At 36.6% G+C, this 16,815-nt stretch overlaps 1 protein-coding gene across 1 annotated transcript in view; it reads left to right on the forward strand.

The window, feature by feature from the left end:
* Nucleotides 1-2,318: 2,318 nt before the first annotated feature.
* sh3d19 (SH3 domain containing 19) overlaps nt 2,319-16,815 on the forward strand; it is a 22,650-nt gene continuing 8,153 nt past the window's right edge. Inside the window, exons 1-8 of the mRNA XM_016496018.1 lie at nt 2,319-2,597; nt 9,099-9,138; nt 12,036-12,076; nt 12,258-12,303; nt 12,989-13,124; nt 14,245-14,425; nt 14,508-15,428; nt 15,515-15,628. Of these exons, the coding sequence (XP_016351504.1) occupies nt 2,522-2,597; nt 9,099-9,138; nt 12,036-12,076; nt 12,258-12,303; nt 12,989-13,124; nt 14,245-14,425; nt 14,508-15,428; nt 15,515-15,628 (1,555 nt within the window). The 5' untranslated portion in view covers nt 2,319-2,521. The remainder of the gene's footprint in view (nt 2,598-9,098; nt 9,139-12,035; nt 12,077-12,257; nt 12,304-12,988; nt 13,125-14,244; nt 14,426-14,507; nt 15,429-15,514; nt 15,629-16,815) is intronic.

The raw sequence follows: 16,815 nt of genomic DNA on the forward strand, positions 1-16,815 counted from the left end.
CCACAGCCGATGCAATCCGACGGGACTCGGGCAGAAATCATGTTCATGGATGAGCTAATGATTTATTAATGTCGTAGAATGAAGCAGGGTGAGGCTGAAAGCCGTCGAAGCGAAACGAGGCCGCTGAAGCGTGACACACGGCTCGAAAGCAGCGGAGCTTTTATTATGCCACAGTCGACCGCTTCCGCTCCTTCCGGTCGTGCGTATGTGGGGAAAAAAAGCAGCGCTGTTTTATCATACTAGATACATTTGAAAGTTCTGTTATAATGCTACTCTGTGCGGTCATCACCTGTCTAATAAAACCCATAACATATTAAAGCGTCTTTGGTGTTTCCATGTTTTCTACAAAACAAAACCGTAAATCGAGGGGTTATGACATCATTGGCAGGCGACACAATGACACTATGGACACGGTCCGTGTCACTAGTTAAAATTGCTTATTTCTCTGGATTTAAACATTCTTCGAAACATTTGGGATAATGTAAGTACACAAGTCAGCAAAATATATAACATTGTTCTAGTGGTTTTTGGATATTTTAATAAAAAATTCTTACATTGTGCCTTTAATCACAAAAAAAAATATTCAGACTGACTATTTGAAAATAAACACAAGAGGGCAGCAGAGCATCACTTACTATGCATTACTGAAAATCAAAGAACCTTGAAAATAATTTTAAAATACAGATAATTGCAATATCAGTTCAACAACTAAAATGTGTAAGCAGAAAATAAAATAAAATAAAAATATATATGCCATATGCAACAACAGTTCAAGCACCAGTGGTTCATGTGATTTAATGATTAATTTGCCATGTAGCTTTTCAGATATAGTGTGCTCTTTAAGTGTATATAGAGAGAGAGAGAGAGAGAGAGAGAGAGAGAGCCCTCCTGACTGCTATCACCTCTGTCTGCTCACCCGACTTACAAGCCCTCTCCTTCAACAAGACATGCCTACAGTAGTTCAGGCCGGCAGACTGAGACCCCAGCCTGGCAGGGTAAGGTTCCCACTACCCCTTTCAGGAATCAAGTGGTAACCTTGCAAGTGATCCCTCCTGATGAAGGAGACCCAGCCCTACAGTATATCTGTTATGCATTTACCTGGATCGCAAACAGAGCTTTAAATCAGATCAGATCAGCTCTTTGTCCGCTTTAGTGGACAGCAGAAGGGGAAGGCTGTCTCCAAACAAAGAATAGTACCTCGTTAGCAGACATTTTAGAGCAGCGGGCTGGGCTTCACCCAACACCTATGAGATTTTCAAATCTCAGTATGGAAGCAGTTTTGTCCCAACATTCATTGCAATTTTGCAAACCTTAGCTATCCGTGCCATGATAGCGTATGTAACCTAGTCTAGTGTGTCGGTCCCCAACAGGTCCGTGGATGATGCAGTCAGTATGGGACTGCACTTCATCCTGCAACATCTGGACAAAACAGGGACTTATGTGAGGATCCTGTTTGTGGACTTTCTTTTTAGTGAGAAGAGGCTTTCTTCTGGCAACCCGTCCAAACATGCCATACTTGTCTGGTATTTTCTCATTGTACTGTCACAAACTTTATCATTTAACATGTTAACTGAGGCCTGTAGAGTCTGAGGTGTAGTTCTTGGGTTGTCTGCAATTTCTCAGAATATTGTACGGTCTGACCATAGGGTGAATTTCACAGGACGTCCACTCATGGGAAGATTGGTTTTGGAAATGCCCTTATTACCCTTCTCAGATTTATGGCAGCAACAATTGCTTTTTTAAGATCATTGCTGAATGTCTTTCCTCTGTGGCATTATGTAAACACACACCTGAAGGCTCCAGACCAGCAAACTGCCAAAACGTCTGCTGTTATAGAGATGCTCACACTTGCTGATGATCTGTAAATCAAAGGTAGGCCTATTTGATTAGCAGTGCCTGACTGTTACTTACCCTCTTTAGGCTATATATGTTAACAGTAAGGGTATCCATAGTTTGTCACCCATGGCTTTTCCATTTTGGCCTAGTTTTTATTTTATTTTATTTTTTATAAATAATGTCACTGACATATGTCGTGTGTTGTTGTTCATCTGAGCTTTTAATTTCCCAATTGTAAGACCTGCCAAGGACCAGATGATTTTTGTATTATTTTTTTTTATTATGTCCTGATAAGGAAATCAATGGAATTCAAAAGGGTGTCCTTTCTTTTTCACATTATTGTATATATATAGCAGCAGTTGGAGTAAGTTCTTTTTAGAAAATAAGTTAGCCTACCTTGGTCAGATTTTTTCCGCCCTCTGCTGAACAGCATGCACAGACACGCGTGCACAGCATGCAATGTGTTTGTAAAGATGCTCGCGCCGAGCTCAGGGTTCAGTTCATCACTCTCCGTTTAACAGACACAAATCTGCGATAGCCTAACTCTCGTCATAGAACTTACCTTTCATTAAGTAAGAGTTTTATTAAGTCAGAGATTTTATCGTCTGCGAGAGGGAGAATTCATAAATCTCGTCAGTTTTGTGCAATATACGGAACACGGACATATTGTTATAGCCTACTAATAATGGCTGACGCCCGCTATGAAGATGGAGATGAAGATTTTTCAAATGCTGTCATTACGAGAAGAAGAAATTCAGCAGGTAGGACAGTTATTACTGTTAAAATTATTAACGAAGATTAAAACTTTATTAGCCTATTTAGGGCTGTGACAGCTTTCAGATTAGTGCTTTAGTTTCACAAGACAACGAACTTCTGCGACTTTCTGGCATTTCAGTTTATTAGCCTAATCAGAGATGACGAATAGGCTACAGTGGCTACCTAATATTATCGCAAATGTACAATTTAAATTTCATTGAATTATCACTCACTTCCCCTAAAGTTAGGCTACTTTGTTTTTGCTTTTGCAACTTTGTTCCTACTTATAACACAGATATTTAGGATAAGAAAATCAAACAATATCAAAAATATATTTTATATTTTGGACATTTATTTACATGTTTATATTGCAACATATATTTGATATTATTAACCTATTCCGATAATTTCGCAAATTGTAAATAGGTCCTGTTAGTAGATACACCAAAATATAAAAAGTGGATCATACATGTGTGAAATAAATTGTTAACACTACACTACTAGATGTCAGTCCTGTCAAATGTTTGAATTCATCTTTGAACGCATTCTGTACTCCCGATTAATTCACTCAATAAAGTGAATGCATTTTTTAACAATATTAATAATACATTTTTTCCCACATTATTTATTTATCCAGTGGTGCTGACCCCTTATTTGACAGCAAAGGAAAACACATTCTGTGAGAAAATGGAAGGAGTTGCCCTCAAGTCATACATAAATACCACATGCTGAACAGATTAATCTAGAATAATTACTTGATAAATAAACCCTTTTTTTCACAATGCTCAAGAATCAGTGGGTTAATAAACTTGCTGAGTTATGAAAAATCAGCTGAAGTGTTTTGTTACATGTCAGTTTTGTTTTTGATATTTTAATGACTTTTTATGTTTATTATTTAGCCTGTTAATTTTTTTAATAACACTGAACATTAATCAAAATTTATCTATAGTGGAAAGTTCCATGCTCTCCTCAGCATTACTCTGGGTGTATTGGTGAGTCAGCAGTGAGTGGCAGTTAAAACAGCAGGTTACAGCTTTCCACTGTTGACACACAACAGGTGACACAACTGAGGAAACATGAGGCAGCAGCTGTGCTTGTTGCAGCCTGTGTGAAAGTATACCATCTGTGCAGCGTCACATGTGTGTCTGGACAGACGGCATATCTGTCTTAAACTTTCACATGTTCTTCAATCTTTCATATGATTTTTTTTTTTATGTTGGTCATGTGACAGGACAAAAATAGGCTTAGTTTTTTATATTTGAGGCATTATATGAAACTGGTTTCAGTGGGTACAGATATATCCATATAACATACAGTGTCCAAAGCCTTGCTCATCTCTTCTCTGCTTAAAGTCTCCTAAAGTAATGAAGAAATGCTCCAGTTTCAACATGTTCCAGCAGACTATGATATCATAGCAGTAACTACTGTCTGCATTGCACAGTACCTGCCAGGAAAGCCTTGTGTTTATAAAAACGTTTAAAACGTACAATATTTCAGCATTACACAGTATTAGTTCTGGACTTCGAATTCGATTTTCGAGTGGTGTTTAGTGCTTGAATGGCTGGGATTTTTCATTGACCCTTTTTGTACGTTACATTTTTATGCCAGTGATAAATAACCGTCTTTTTTGAGTAAACCATTGATGATTTACTCAACCAATTTAGCCAATTCATTAAACAGTGATTCATTGGGGAACAAAATATCACTGCTTTGTGTTGTTTGAAGATGTGAGCTATCATACGGGAGTTTCCCCTGCTTTCTTTAATACATACATGAACATAGTAAATCACACCTGCCTTGACTAACAAAAATAAATTGACGTTTGCTCAATACCGACTGTTTTTGATGTTGTGGCTGTTTCAATTTAATTGGGTTTACATATTATTTTAATGTTTAATGCAGGGTAGGTGATTTGGTTCAAAAATATTTTTTGTCATGCTGGTTGAAAGTCTCTTCACGTCCCAATAGCAATCACTAAGTGGTCTAAATGTATTTATATTGTATGTGGAAGGTGTAGGACCATGAAATGTTCGTTCAACCATATCCCTCGGTCCGAGGGCTACAACAGGCTGTCCTACCACCTGTCAGCATATGTATTTGCCTACCCCTGTGCACCCTGTTCAGTGCATTCCATTACACTATTGCAGACCAAGCAAGAATGGAAGTCATTATTATTGTAATAATATGCACTTTGTACAGTATTGTTTTCTTACAGGTGAATGTGATGTCTATAATATAGTGTGAGTTTCACAGCTCATCCAGCATTGCACTGACAGAGTGTCTGATTAGAGTATGTGTTGCTTGTTGTGTCTTCTGGGAATGTCCTGTGCCCAGAGAGAGTGCAGTGTGACTCATTGACATAATTAATCATCAGTGACCACATCAGGCTGCTGTGTCAGTGGCATTTAGAGGACAGACATCTGTGATTTTGCCTGCTGCATGGATTCTCTCTGATTTCTTTAAATAAAACGCATTCTTTCTTTTAATATTTATATTGTACAAAAAAGAAATTGTGCTTAGGCCTACAGGTAATCTAAACATATTTTTAAATATACAGTACATCTTTCTAGTATGCACAGTGCGTTAACAATTTCTATTAGGAATACTTCATCTGATGATTCAATTTTTTTCATATTAACTCACCCTCATGTTGTTCCTATGCTGTATGCATTTCTTTCTTTTGTTGAACACAAAATAATATATTTTGAGGAACATTTAAGGAACTGGTTTACATTGTATCAAAAACATCAAAGACATTCATTTAAATGTCAAAAAAACATTTAGACATTTATCTTTGAGACAAATGTCTTTTGTATTCTAGTAAATAATGATGGCAGAATTTTCATTTTTACATGAACTATTCCTTTAATGTGTGCCAGTGTGTTTATCTCTTCAGTTATCTCTATGATTTGGAATGAGGTTTTATGAACAGGCATCTAGCACTGTCAAAATGGATTTAGTTTCTAACCTGTGCTGTTTGCTGCAATCTGGAAGACTGATTTTAGGTCAGTGTGAAAAGGTTTTGTCTCTCAGTACAATGAGTAAAAGTGTTGTCCTGCACAGACAGGCTTTACACACAGAGACACTCTGTCAGCACAAATGAATCCCGTAGACTGTTCATAATGCCTTCCAACTTGTCTAAACAAGATCTTTATCCACAAAATTCATGTCTCACATTTTTTTTTCAGCTGAGAATCGGAATCACTTTGATGTCTCAAAGTGTCATAAATTTCAGAATGAGAGCCTTTTTTAATCCTTCATAAATTCTAGTTATCCTTTGCTTTTTTTTTTTTTTTCTCAAAAGCCCTGTTTACACCTGGGGCAGATTCCATAAAACACTTAGACAAGTCTTATAGACACTAGTCATCTAATTTTTGTCATAACTTGTTAAAGTCAGTTAATAAAAATGTGGATTTGTCTAAGTTAAATCCAAAATGTAAGACTCATTACAATTTGGATAACTTCTAGTTGGTCAGTTATTAAGACATGGTCTTAACATAAGGGCCTTTCGCACCGCGGGAACCTTTTCATAGTACCAGAACTAATTGTGGAACTACCCACTTTTTGGCGTTTTCGCACCGCCGGAACTGGGTGCGATTTTAGTACCGGACTGCCTTTTTCGAGAACCAAGGCTGTGTCCGAAATCGCCCCCTATACCCTTATTCACTATTCCCTACATTAGGTCACTAATTCAGTTCACTAGAAGGAGTGAATGAAAACGAGTAGTGAATTCGGACACTGAGTGCACCGGAAGAAATGCCGCTTTTGCATAGTTTGTGCTTGCTGTTTATTAATCATTTGAAACTAAGTTCTGGAACTAAAGTGGTGCGAAAGGCCCTATAGTGACTGTGTTTACGCAACCAGCCCCTGGTATTAACATCTGTCTCATGTGATCCGATAACAAGGGGTAGGCAGAGACAGACTGCCATTTACACCTGGTATTAACATGCATCCCCTTTTGCCACTTGTGATTAAATTACATTGAGTCTTATTTTGTCACCATGTCAGTGTGTATGTAAATAAAACACCAAAAGCTTGCTCTGATATTTGATTTGTATCATTCTTAGTCAGTGTTAGGCACAATGTTTTTGTATGAAGATTAACGTATATTAATTATATTAGTGATTGTACTGTATTCATATAACTTTCGGAGAAGTAGGACCCACACAAATTGCGGGTCAAACGCGCTCGGGCACAGTTAAGATTGCCTAGTGTGAGTACACCCTTATTCTCCCGCATCCCGCACACACACGAGACTCTACCCGCACTCGCCCATCAAGTGTTGTCCCGCGATAGTCCGGCAGGAGTGCAGGTCTCTACTCGGAAGGTGCCTGTTATAATGTTATGATCGAGGCTCTGGACTCTGAGCATAACTTGTTTTTCTATAACAAACTATAAAATATTTTCTATAAAAATTTTAATGCCCTGGCAGTGGCAAATAGCTTTGGTTTTTTATATTTAATTGGATTACATTAATGTTTAAGTTGGAATTTACAAGAAATATTTTAACTGCTACTCTGTAAAAGGAATACTGCAGTAAAAAAAGCACCTTATTTGTTTAAAGTGTTTGCAAGCTAAGTGTACTTGAACTTTTTTTCATATAGCAGTATTTTTTAAAGAAAAAAGTGCGCAATACACTATTTTTTAACTCATTATTGAATTTTGTGCATAACATTGCGATTAATCACGATTAAAAAAAAATGAATTGTTGCCCAGCACTAATATGTATTGAAGCATGGCACTGAGCTCTTTTACACGTGAGCAATTCATGATTTTCAGTGTCTCAGAGCGACGTGGTTCACAGGAAAATGCTGCTCCACATGTAATCCATCTCTGCAAGAACTGTGAGTGTGGGCTTATAACATGCATTTGAAAACACAACCAGTCTTCCCAAATTTGTAATGAGTGTCATTTGTAAATTTGTTGTCAGCAAAAGAGAAGCCTTAAGGTTTCCCTGTGACTTTTCAGAAAAACAAAACCTTTATAGACAGCCAAATATAAGAGAAATATTAGTTTTGTAATGGTACTGTTGTTCTGTAAATTATTATTATTATTATTATTAAATACTCATTTTTTATTTTACAGTGGTTTTGCAGATAGATAGATAGATAGATAGTCAGCATGTGAACATGTCAAGCCATATTTTTGTTAATGCCAGAATTTCTATTGGGAACTTCTGTCTCTTTATACTGATCTGAGACTGAGACCAGTTTTGTATAATCCCTTGTAATAATATCAGTACTCTTTTAAGTGAGAGCTGGTTGCTATCCTACTATCAGCACAAAACCGCACCATCTTCCTGGAGCAGTAACAGTGATAAAGCAGATAATGTATTGTGATATCAGGATGTATTTGTATACGAACTGCTCACATTATTAAGGTGGGCATCTGTACCGATAGGTAAAGTATGTGATGTTTTTGGATGGAGGGCCAGTATGTATTATGTGTGCGAGAATATTTGACTATTGGTTAACTAATGTTTTGGTGCACTAATGTCAGAAGAGAAATACTTCCTGATTGACTGCATTCCTGCATGGCACCCTGGTTGTGTCAACATACCTAATGAAAAAAAAGAGAAGTCACTTTCACCGGGAGTTGTGCTTCCTCTTACAAACATTTGAATCAGAAGGTGGGTTATGAGTCTACTTACTGTTCTCTGCCATATGCAGGTAGGACTATATATTTCCAGTTCTTTGATAAGTAATGTCGTATTTTGCAGCTAAATGTATTATTTTGTCTTTTATGCTTAACTTGTAAAAAATACAATGATTTAAGTGATAATAATATAAGAAACGCAAATCAATGACTTTACAAATGCTATTATGAGTGAGGTAGGCTATTTCACTTTCTCGTAGGTTTGACAAACACACACACAGAGTCACAGTGAGAACAGAAACTGGGTCCAGCAGGTGTGTCTGGGGACAGTGATAGGTCAGTAGACAACTGCAACAAAGACCCCTTTGCCAAAGCAGTCATTATGTTTTATGAGTTCACTTTCATTACCTGGGGAAAGTTAAACATTTTCTATGAATGCTCAATGCTGTCGGGAGTAACAAGGATCCTATTTTTGTGTGGTGTAATGAAACATGCTGGTCTTGTTCTACAAGCTTTGTAGTTTCATAAGCTTTAATAATGTGTTATAAGTTCAGATATGCTCAACATGTGTTTAAAAGTGAAAGGGGAGACAAATTAATGTGCTTTACCTCTGAAACCAGGAACCTGCTGTAAGAGCTGTTTAAATGGACCTGAGTGATGTGAATGCTGCGCGAGGTTTCATGAAAAAGTGTGTTGTTGGTGTTGTAGCCTTTAGCTCTCTCCTTAAAGCTTTGCTCTTTAAAACAGGTTTATCAGGAACGTACCATTAACCAGCCAAACAGACAACGTCACTACTGCCAGCTGTGCCTGAGAATTTAGTCACTGCATGTAGCAAATATTAATTCACAAACAGTTAAATAAAATGTGTTACAAAGAAATTTAGCTCATGCTTTATGCTTTGTGTTTTGCAGACCGTTCAGAAAGAAATAAAACAGAACACTTACATATAAGGTAAGATGGAAACAACATCCTCACACACCATTTGAGAACTTCATAAAATATGTAAATAACAAAGTAAACATTAAAAAGATGATTTTGTTATGCACAGTTAAAAGTTACAATTGTAATTGAGTTGTTCTGCTGATTGTCTAATACTTGAGGCTTTAGTAGTCTCTATGTGAATAATGAATCAATCTGATTCAGCAACTCTGAAATCTTGTCTAGTTTGGTGCTACATATCTTTGAATGTTCAGCATCAGTGTATTGTTAGATGCATCATGTGTAAATGGCTGTCAAAAATTAACCAGCCATTGAAGTTTACAAATTAAATTTTGACCTCTCACAGTATGCAAGATCAAATTCATATGTGCTTGTTGAACATTTAACTTCAAAATAATGGCCATTAATAGTGAGGCGCTTTTCTGGGATTTAGGGATTGGCTCACTTTCAGACACAAGAGCATCCTGGGTGTTTAATAATGTCCAACAGTGAACATGCATCTGTCACGAATTCGGTCCATGGACTTCCGTTTATTCACCACCAGAGGTCACCCTTTCCATTACATTGACTCTCGCACAACACAAACTGTTGCATAGCACCCCGGACTACATATCCCATCATTCTTTGCACGATTTGCACACTGCACTGATTGCACTCATTGCACACAGCTGTTTCTAATCACCTCACTCACTATATAACACCCACTCTAACCACCTTTCTCTGCTGAGTATTGTTTAGCCCGTACCCCATTCCGAGTCTCTGAGTTTTCCTTGTTTTTGCCTTGCCTTGCCTGTTTTCGCGGTTTCTGATCTTTGCCTGTTTTTCTGGATTTTTCCCTCTCGTCTCGCCCCTGTGATTCTGTCTGCCGATCGGTGACCTACGCTAGCCCTGGGACTATTCTTGTGTTTTGCCCGCCATATACCTGTTTGCCATTGTTTGACCCTGCCTGTTTACCACGTCTCTTTAATAAAGCCTGCAGATGGATCCACACGTCTCACGTCTCGTCAGCTTCCCATCCCTGTTCTATATCTATATTTATAGTTTCTCTTGCGATAAATTTGCTTTTCTATCATCATGACGCATATTCATTTTGAAAAATGACCAGTTGTCTGTGATTCGTTAACTTTTTCGCATTTGGCATGAAAGTGTCTTAAAAAGAGTAACCAGTATTGTGAAGGAAGTTGGTCCAGTATTATTATGAGAAATAATTTTTGGTCTTGTAAGTAAATAATATGTGTCACGAATTCGGTCCATGGACTTCCGTTTATTCACCACCAGAGGTCACCCTTTCCATTACATTGACTCTCGCACAACACAAACTGTTGCATAGCACCCCGGACTACATATCCCATCATTCTTTGCACGATTTGCACACTGCACTGATTGCACTCATTGCACACAGCTGTTTCTAATCACCTCACTCACTATATAACACCCACTCTAACCACCTTTCTCTGCTGAGTATTGTTTAGCCCGTACCCCATTCCGAGTCTCTGAGTTTTCCTTGTTTTTGCCTTGCCTTGCCTGTTTTCGCGGTTTCTGATCTTTGCCTGTTTTTCTGGATTTTTCCCTCTCGTCTCGCCCCTGTGATTCTGTCTGCCGATCGGTGACCTACGCTAGCCCTGGGACTATTCTTGTGTTTTGCCCGCCATATACCTGTTTGCCATTGTTTGACCCTGCCTGTTTACCACTTCTCTTTAATAAAGCCTGCAGATGGATCCACACGTCTCACGTCTCGTCAGCCCCGTTACACATCACAGGAGAATTTTGACATTTTTCAGCATGAACGTTTTCACCACAGTTGAATTTCCACTTAATCTCAGATGATATTATATTGTATATCATGGATGTAAATGGCATTCTTACAATTTTTGTGACTTCTACTTTGTCTTGCTAAAGCTAATTTCATAGCTAGCATCTACTGTATCTAAAAATATGCACAGTTAAATATTTACACTTTAAGTTATATTTACCTTAATTTTTTTTTTTTTTACCTTGATTGTTTTATTAACAGATCACATATTTGGTCTCAAGAATGCTCTTGAATGATAGTAGCCAAATACAAAAACTTTATTAGGGGCAAAATTGCTTGTCGTGTTGAGAATAACAGATTGATATAAATAATTATCTTTATTAAACTCTTTATTTATATTATATAGTGTATAACATACAAGATAATTGACACATTTTTGATGGATTTTTATATTTTAAGTAAATTCTCACAGTTCTGACATTTTTTTTCTTGCAATTCTGACATTTTTTTTTCTCAGAATTGTGAGCTATAAACTTGCAATTACGAGTTATAAAGTCAGAATTGCGAGATTTAAACTGACAATTTGGACTTTTTTAAACAGAATCGCATAAACACGAGTTATTGCGAGTTATAAAGTCCAATTGAGGGAATGTCGGGCTAGCCCTGAACATTCTGACAACACTTCTAATATGCTGATTTGGTGCTCCCTTTTTCATTATTATTATTATTATTATTATTATGGATGTTGAAAAGAGTTGTGCAGCTTAGTATTTTTGTGGAGACCATGATACATGTTTTCCAGCATTCTTTAATGAATAGAGAGTTCAAGAACAGCATTTATTTGAAATAGAAATCTTATAATACATTTCTTCACTGTCATATTGGATCAATTTACTGCATCATTGCTGAATAAAAGTATTAATTTCTTTCAAGCAGAACAAATCTTAATGACACCAAACTGGTAGTGTGTGTGTTTATGTTTTGTTTTTACTCAGGTCATTCGCTTGTGTTCATGTTTATGTATGAGCTGGAACAGATGCGTCTGATCAGAGTTGTTGACCTAAAAAAAAACTAAAACTTAAAGAATTCCCCACAGACCAGGAATGCTTTTTTATGTCAATATCTGTTTTTTTTTTTGTTCTGTTGCTTTTTTTAGTCAAGGACCCCTTTCTTCAATCAAAGCAGCCTTTAAGAGAAGTAAGATGTTATGTAAATCTAGGTTTACTTAACTTTCATACATAGTAAACTTGTTTAATTACAGGATACATTGTAGGAATGTCATGTTCTTACAATATATATATATATATATATATATATATATACATATATATATATATATATATATGGTCCAAATGCTAAATGATGTCAAATCTTCCAGCTTCTGCAAGAGCTCACTCACAACAAGACTGCTCCAGGGAAAGAAGGTGAGCTTATTGAAACTATTTTGGCCATTTTTAATTTATAGAGACAGTGAATTGTTTATAGGAATTGATGGGAGGGATCACAATATGCCAAAAACTGGATTCAAACTCACATCTCTTGTGTAGACAACATGGCTCAGTGTTTAGAAGAACATGTTTCAACTGCTAGGCTACACTTGTGTCTGTCTAAAACACTTAATCAGTCTCATATGCTCATTCATGTTTATTACAGTTGCTAATTGTATTGTATTGACAATACAACCCAGTATAATCCATTCAAACACATCATTACAATTTTAAGGCAGAAAAGTAGTAACAATATTTTTTTTATCCCTAAAAAAGATTCCCTGGCAATATTCCTTTCAAAAATACTTTAATGGTGCTGATAGCCTTGTGGTTAGTACAATGACATGTAGTTTAATTCCTGACTCAGGGTCTTTTGCCAGTCCCGCTCCCCCCTCTCTGCCCTATTCCTGTCAATTCTCTACTGTCCTATCAAAAATAAAGGCCTGAAAATATAACTTTAAAAAATACTTAATTTCAGTAATAATATAGTAATAGAAAATGCCAGAGTGAACCCCCTCGTGTTTTTTTTAACAAAAACACAAGCCTGGTTGTATAGCTGTGCTTTGAAATCTGTGTGAAATGCATTCATATGTATTAATAAGGAAACTGTTATTGTTTTCAGGCGTCCAGAGATAACCATCCTATCGGCAGAGCCATTAACAGCCACTTCTTGGTATCCAGGGGCGTCTGGACGATTTTCATCCACAGCTTTCACAACACAACCAATCTGGAGTGAGAGCGTTCTGACCTCTGCTCAGGTACAGTGATTTATAGCACTATATCCAGTTCAACAGCTGCCATTAGCAAACAGTTGTGCCAGACAGGTGTGTGGATTCTCTTTGTTTCCTTAGCATGTCTTTAGTTTCACTTTTTAAAGCATGGCTACTTTGTCCTTGTATTTGAGAGACTAACCCATGAATTACTAACTTATAAACCACTGTGATTAAAGAATTGGTCTAACAATAATGTAGTATATAACCTCCACTGTCACACCGTGCAGACATCAGTGTTGTTACTGGTTACTAAAACTAAAACTATTCAAAATAATTTTCATTATTTGAAAGCTGAAAATAAAATTAAATTAAATATATGATGAAAAACTAAAACTTAAACTTATGTGAAAATTAGAAATGCTGCTTTCGGCAACTAACTGAAATAGAATAAGTTGAAGTACTAAAATAATTATAAATAAAAAATAAAATTAGAAAAAATAAATATTAAAAAAATAATAAAAATTTAAGGCTAAAACTTAAACTAAAAATATAAAAATACAAAAAAATTAAAATATAAAAATAAATTTATAGTATATAAATAACACTAAACACTGGCAGATATCTGCACACATATCATTTTTAAATATTTAAATTAAGGAAGATTCAGTCAGGATTTTGGGACATTTTAAAAGGTTGTTATATTAAAGGCACAATATGCAAGATTTTTTTATTAAAATATCCAAAAGCGGCGAAAATTGCATATTGTGCCTTTAAAGGATTTTTTAGATATTTTAAGATATTGATAAGCTGCTAATTTTTTTTTTCGTGTTATGGCTGATAACCAATAAATATTGATACAATATTCTAAATCTATATTGCTGCCTATAAGCAAAACAAAAAGACATTAAAAACTACAAATAATAGTTTACACTGTATGCTCAAGTGAATTTTATACAACATTTTAATGTACAGTACGATAATATCCGATATTGGCCAATACTGATATAAAAACAAAAACACAGATACTGATATGGTGCCTACATTTTGTGCATCCCTACTTTTTTCCATACTCTTTTCTCTAGGACTGTATGTCTCCTGCACACTTGTGACGTGTTTGCTTGGTTTGATGCTTGCGTTCGAGTGATTCCCTTCTCTCATGCTTCAGCTCCCACCATCCTATGAGCAGGTGATCAAGGAGAAGACTAAGGAGCAGGTTACCACACCTTTACCATCTCCACGACGCTCGCACACAACAACTATTGCCACACAGACTGACTCACAAGAGCAGAATGTGACACATCCAGACTCCTGCACGTCCCTGCAGCTGAACCAAAATCCCAGTGGAGGTTGGTCCATACTAACAAGATTTTGAATGCACAAATCAGTGTGAACCATAAATTGTAATACTTACTGTTTGGTATTTTACAGTTTCAGCGAAGCAGCCAAAAAAACCACCTCGGCCATCATTGCCTTGCAAACCAGATCAAAAAACCAGATCCCCTATATCCACTCCCAACTCCCAACCCAATGTCGATCTAGTCTCAACTACACGTCCGGTGCCTCAGCCACGTTCCAAAACAAAACCCCTAAGCCCATCCAACCAGGTCAATGTGCAACCTCTGATACCACTGCAAGACAGCTGGGAAGGTTGTCCTGTAACACCTGTGGAGACTTCTGATGCCCATTCAGGCAAGTATCTGCAGGAACTCTTAGATGTCTTCAGCTCTGAGCCTCAAAGTGATCTGAGCAACAGTGTCAACATCCAGAACCAAACTAAAGAGAGCCAAAGTGAAAACATGACCTCCCTTCACAGCGACCGCAACATCCGTTCAAGAATACAGGCCTTTGAAAGTCAGTCTAGCACAGAGAATGAAGAAACTTCTGTACCTTTCCCCCGTCCTCGTAAGGTTTATGCCAAACCACCTGTGCTGGCACCAAAACCCTCCATTGCCCCACGGCCCTCTGTAAAAAAGCCCAAAGAAGAGCAGGTTTCACAATTTGAAAGTCACTTATACGAAGAGGTCGACACACCACCTATGCCAGTCGACACACCACCTATGCCAGCGCCAAGACCTCAACTTTTAAAAAAAACGTTTTTAGACTTAAGAGATGACTTCGACTCTCAGCCTTCCTTCAGGACAGCCCTCATTCCTCCATCACGACCTTCATTGGTCAGAGTTAAGAATGTAAGTTCCCAGGATGAGGAAGAAGTATTGAAAGGACCTCCCACTCCACTCCAGCCCAGCAAAGACCTGCTGAACCTCAACAATCACAACTCCACTGCTCTTCTGTCTAACATCACATACACAGCGAGCATGCTTAGCAATGACTATGTGGATGCTCCCACTAGTAAGTGCAAATGTATTTCCCATACCACAATACAATTCAAAAACAGGTATTACATGTGTATATGTTTTAATGTATTCCACTCACAGATCAATCTCCCACTAAACCTGCCCGTCAAGGGGGATTCACCTACATGGGGCTAAACACACAGGGGGTGACCAAGAGACCCACAGTCATCAGAGTCCCCAGTAAAACTGACAAAAGTGAGTGTTGAGTAACCAACAGCCAATGTAATCATATGTAATATATGTTAGCTATTTAATTCACATTAATTGCCTATTTTTACATTGTAAAGTGTAAAACCGGGAAAATAATGCCAGTGACAATTTGTTAAAGTAGTATTCCTGGTAAAAGGCATAATTTACCCAAAAATGTTGTTTCATGTAACTCTTAAACATGCCACAATAGTTCAGAGTGACCATGACTGTCAGGCTTCAAACACCATAAAAGTAGTTCATATACTTTGTTAGATGTAGCCTAGTTCATATATTTGGAGTCTTACGGAGCAATTGATAGCTTTGTGTGAGAAAAGGACAGAAACCACAATACAATACAAAAAAAACTAAATTCAGTCTGTTCATCATATAGAGTGATTGATTATATATTGTCACAAGATTTTTGTTAAACCGTTAATTGTTAAATTACAATTTAAAAATAATACAAGTTTTTAATACAGGTGCATCTAAAAAAATTTGAATATTGTGAAAAAGTTCATTTTTTGTAACTTATTTCAAAAAGTGAAACTTTCATATATTCTAGATTCATTACATGTAAAGTAAAACATTTCAAAAGTTTTTTTGTTTTAATTTTGATAATTAGAGCTTACAGCTCATGAAAGTCAAAAATCCAGTATCTCAGAATATTAGAATATTTACATTATTCATTAAATGACCATCCCTACAGTATACCTGGGCTAAGGAGAAAAAGAACTGGACTGTTGCTCAGTGGTAGGACTGAACGATTTTGGAAAATAATCTAATTGCGATATTTTTTTTTAACCAATATTGCGATTGCGATTTAATATGCAATTATTTTTTAAAGCTCTTTCTGTTCTGTATTATTCAACAAAGACAAGCTATAAATCATTGTATAGTATGACCAACACACTATTATAGATAGATTAAACATAAATGTTCTTTTCTGTAGGCCAGGCCTATATGTTACTATGAAATTAGGTGATGCATGAATTGATATGAATTACATTTTTATTTAACAACTACAATCACAGTAGTATATTGACTGATTTGTTGAACTTCCAACCTTGTAAGCATGAAATAATTATGACAACATAAAGCACTGACAAATTAAGCCTGGTCTAAACATTAAAGGGGTCATATGATGCAATTTCAATTTTTCCTTTCTCTTTGAAGTGTTACAAGCTCTTGGTGCA

This window comes from Sinocyclocheilus anshuiensis, unplaced genomic scaffold, assembly GCF_001515605.1.
Source record: "Sinocyclocheilus anshuiensis isolate Anshui unplaced genomic scaffold, SAMN03320099.WGS_v1.1 scaffold517, whole genome shotgun sequence".
Classification (NCBI taxonomy): Eukaryota; Metazoa; Chordata; class Actinopteri; order Cypriniformes; family Cyprinidae; genus Sinocyclocheilus; species Sinocyclocheilus anshuiensis.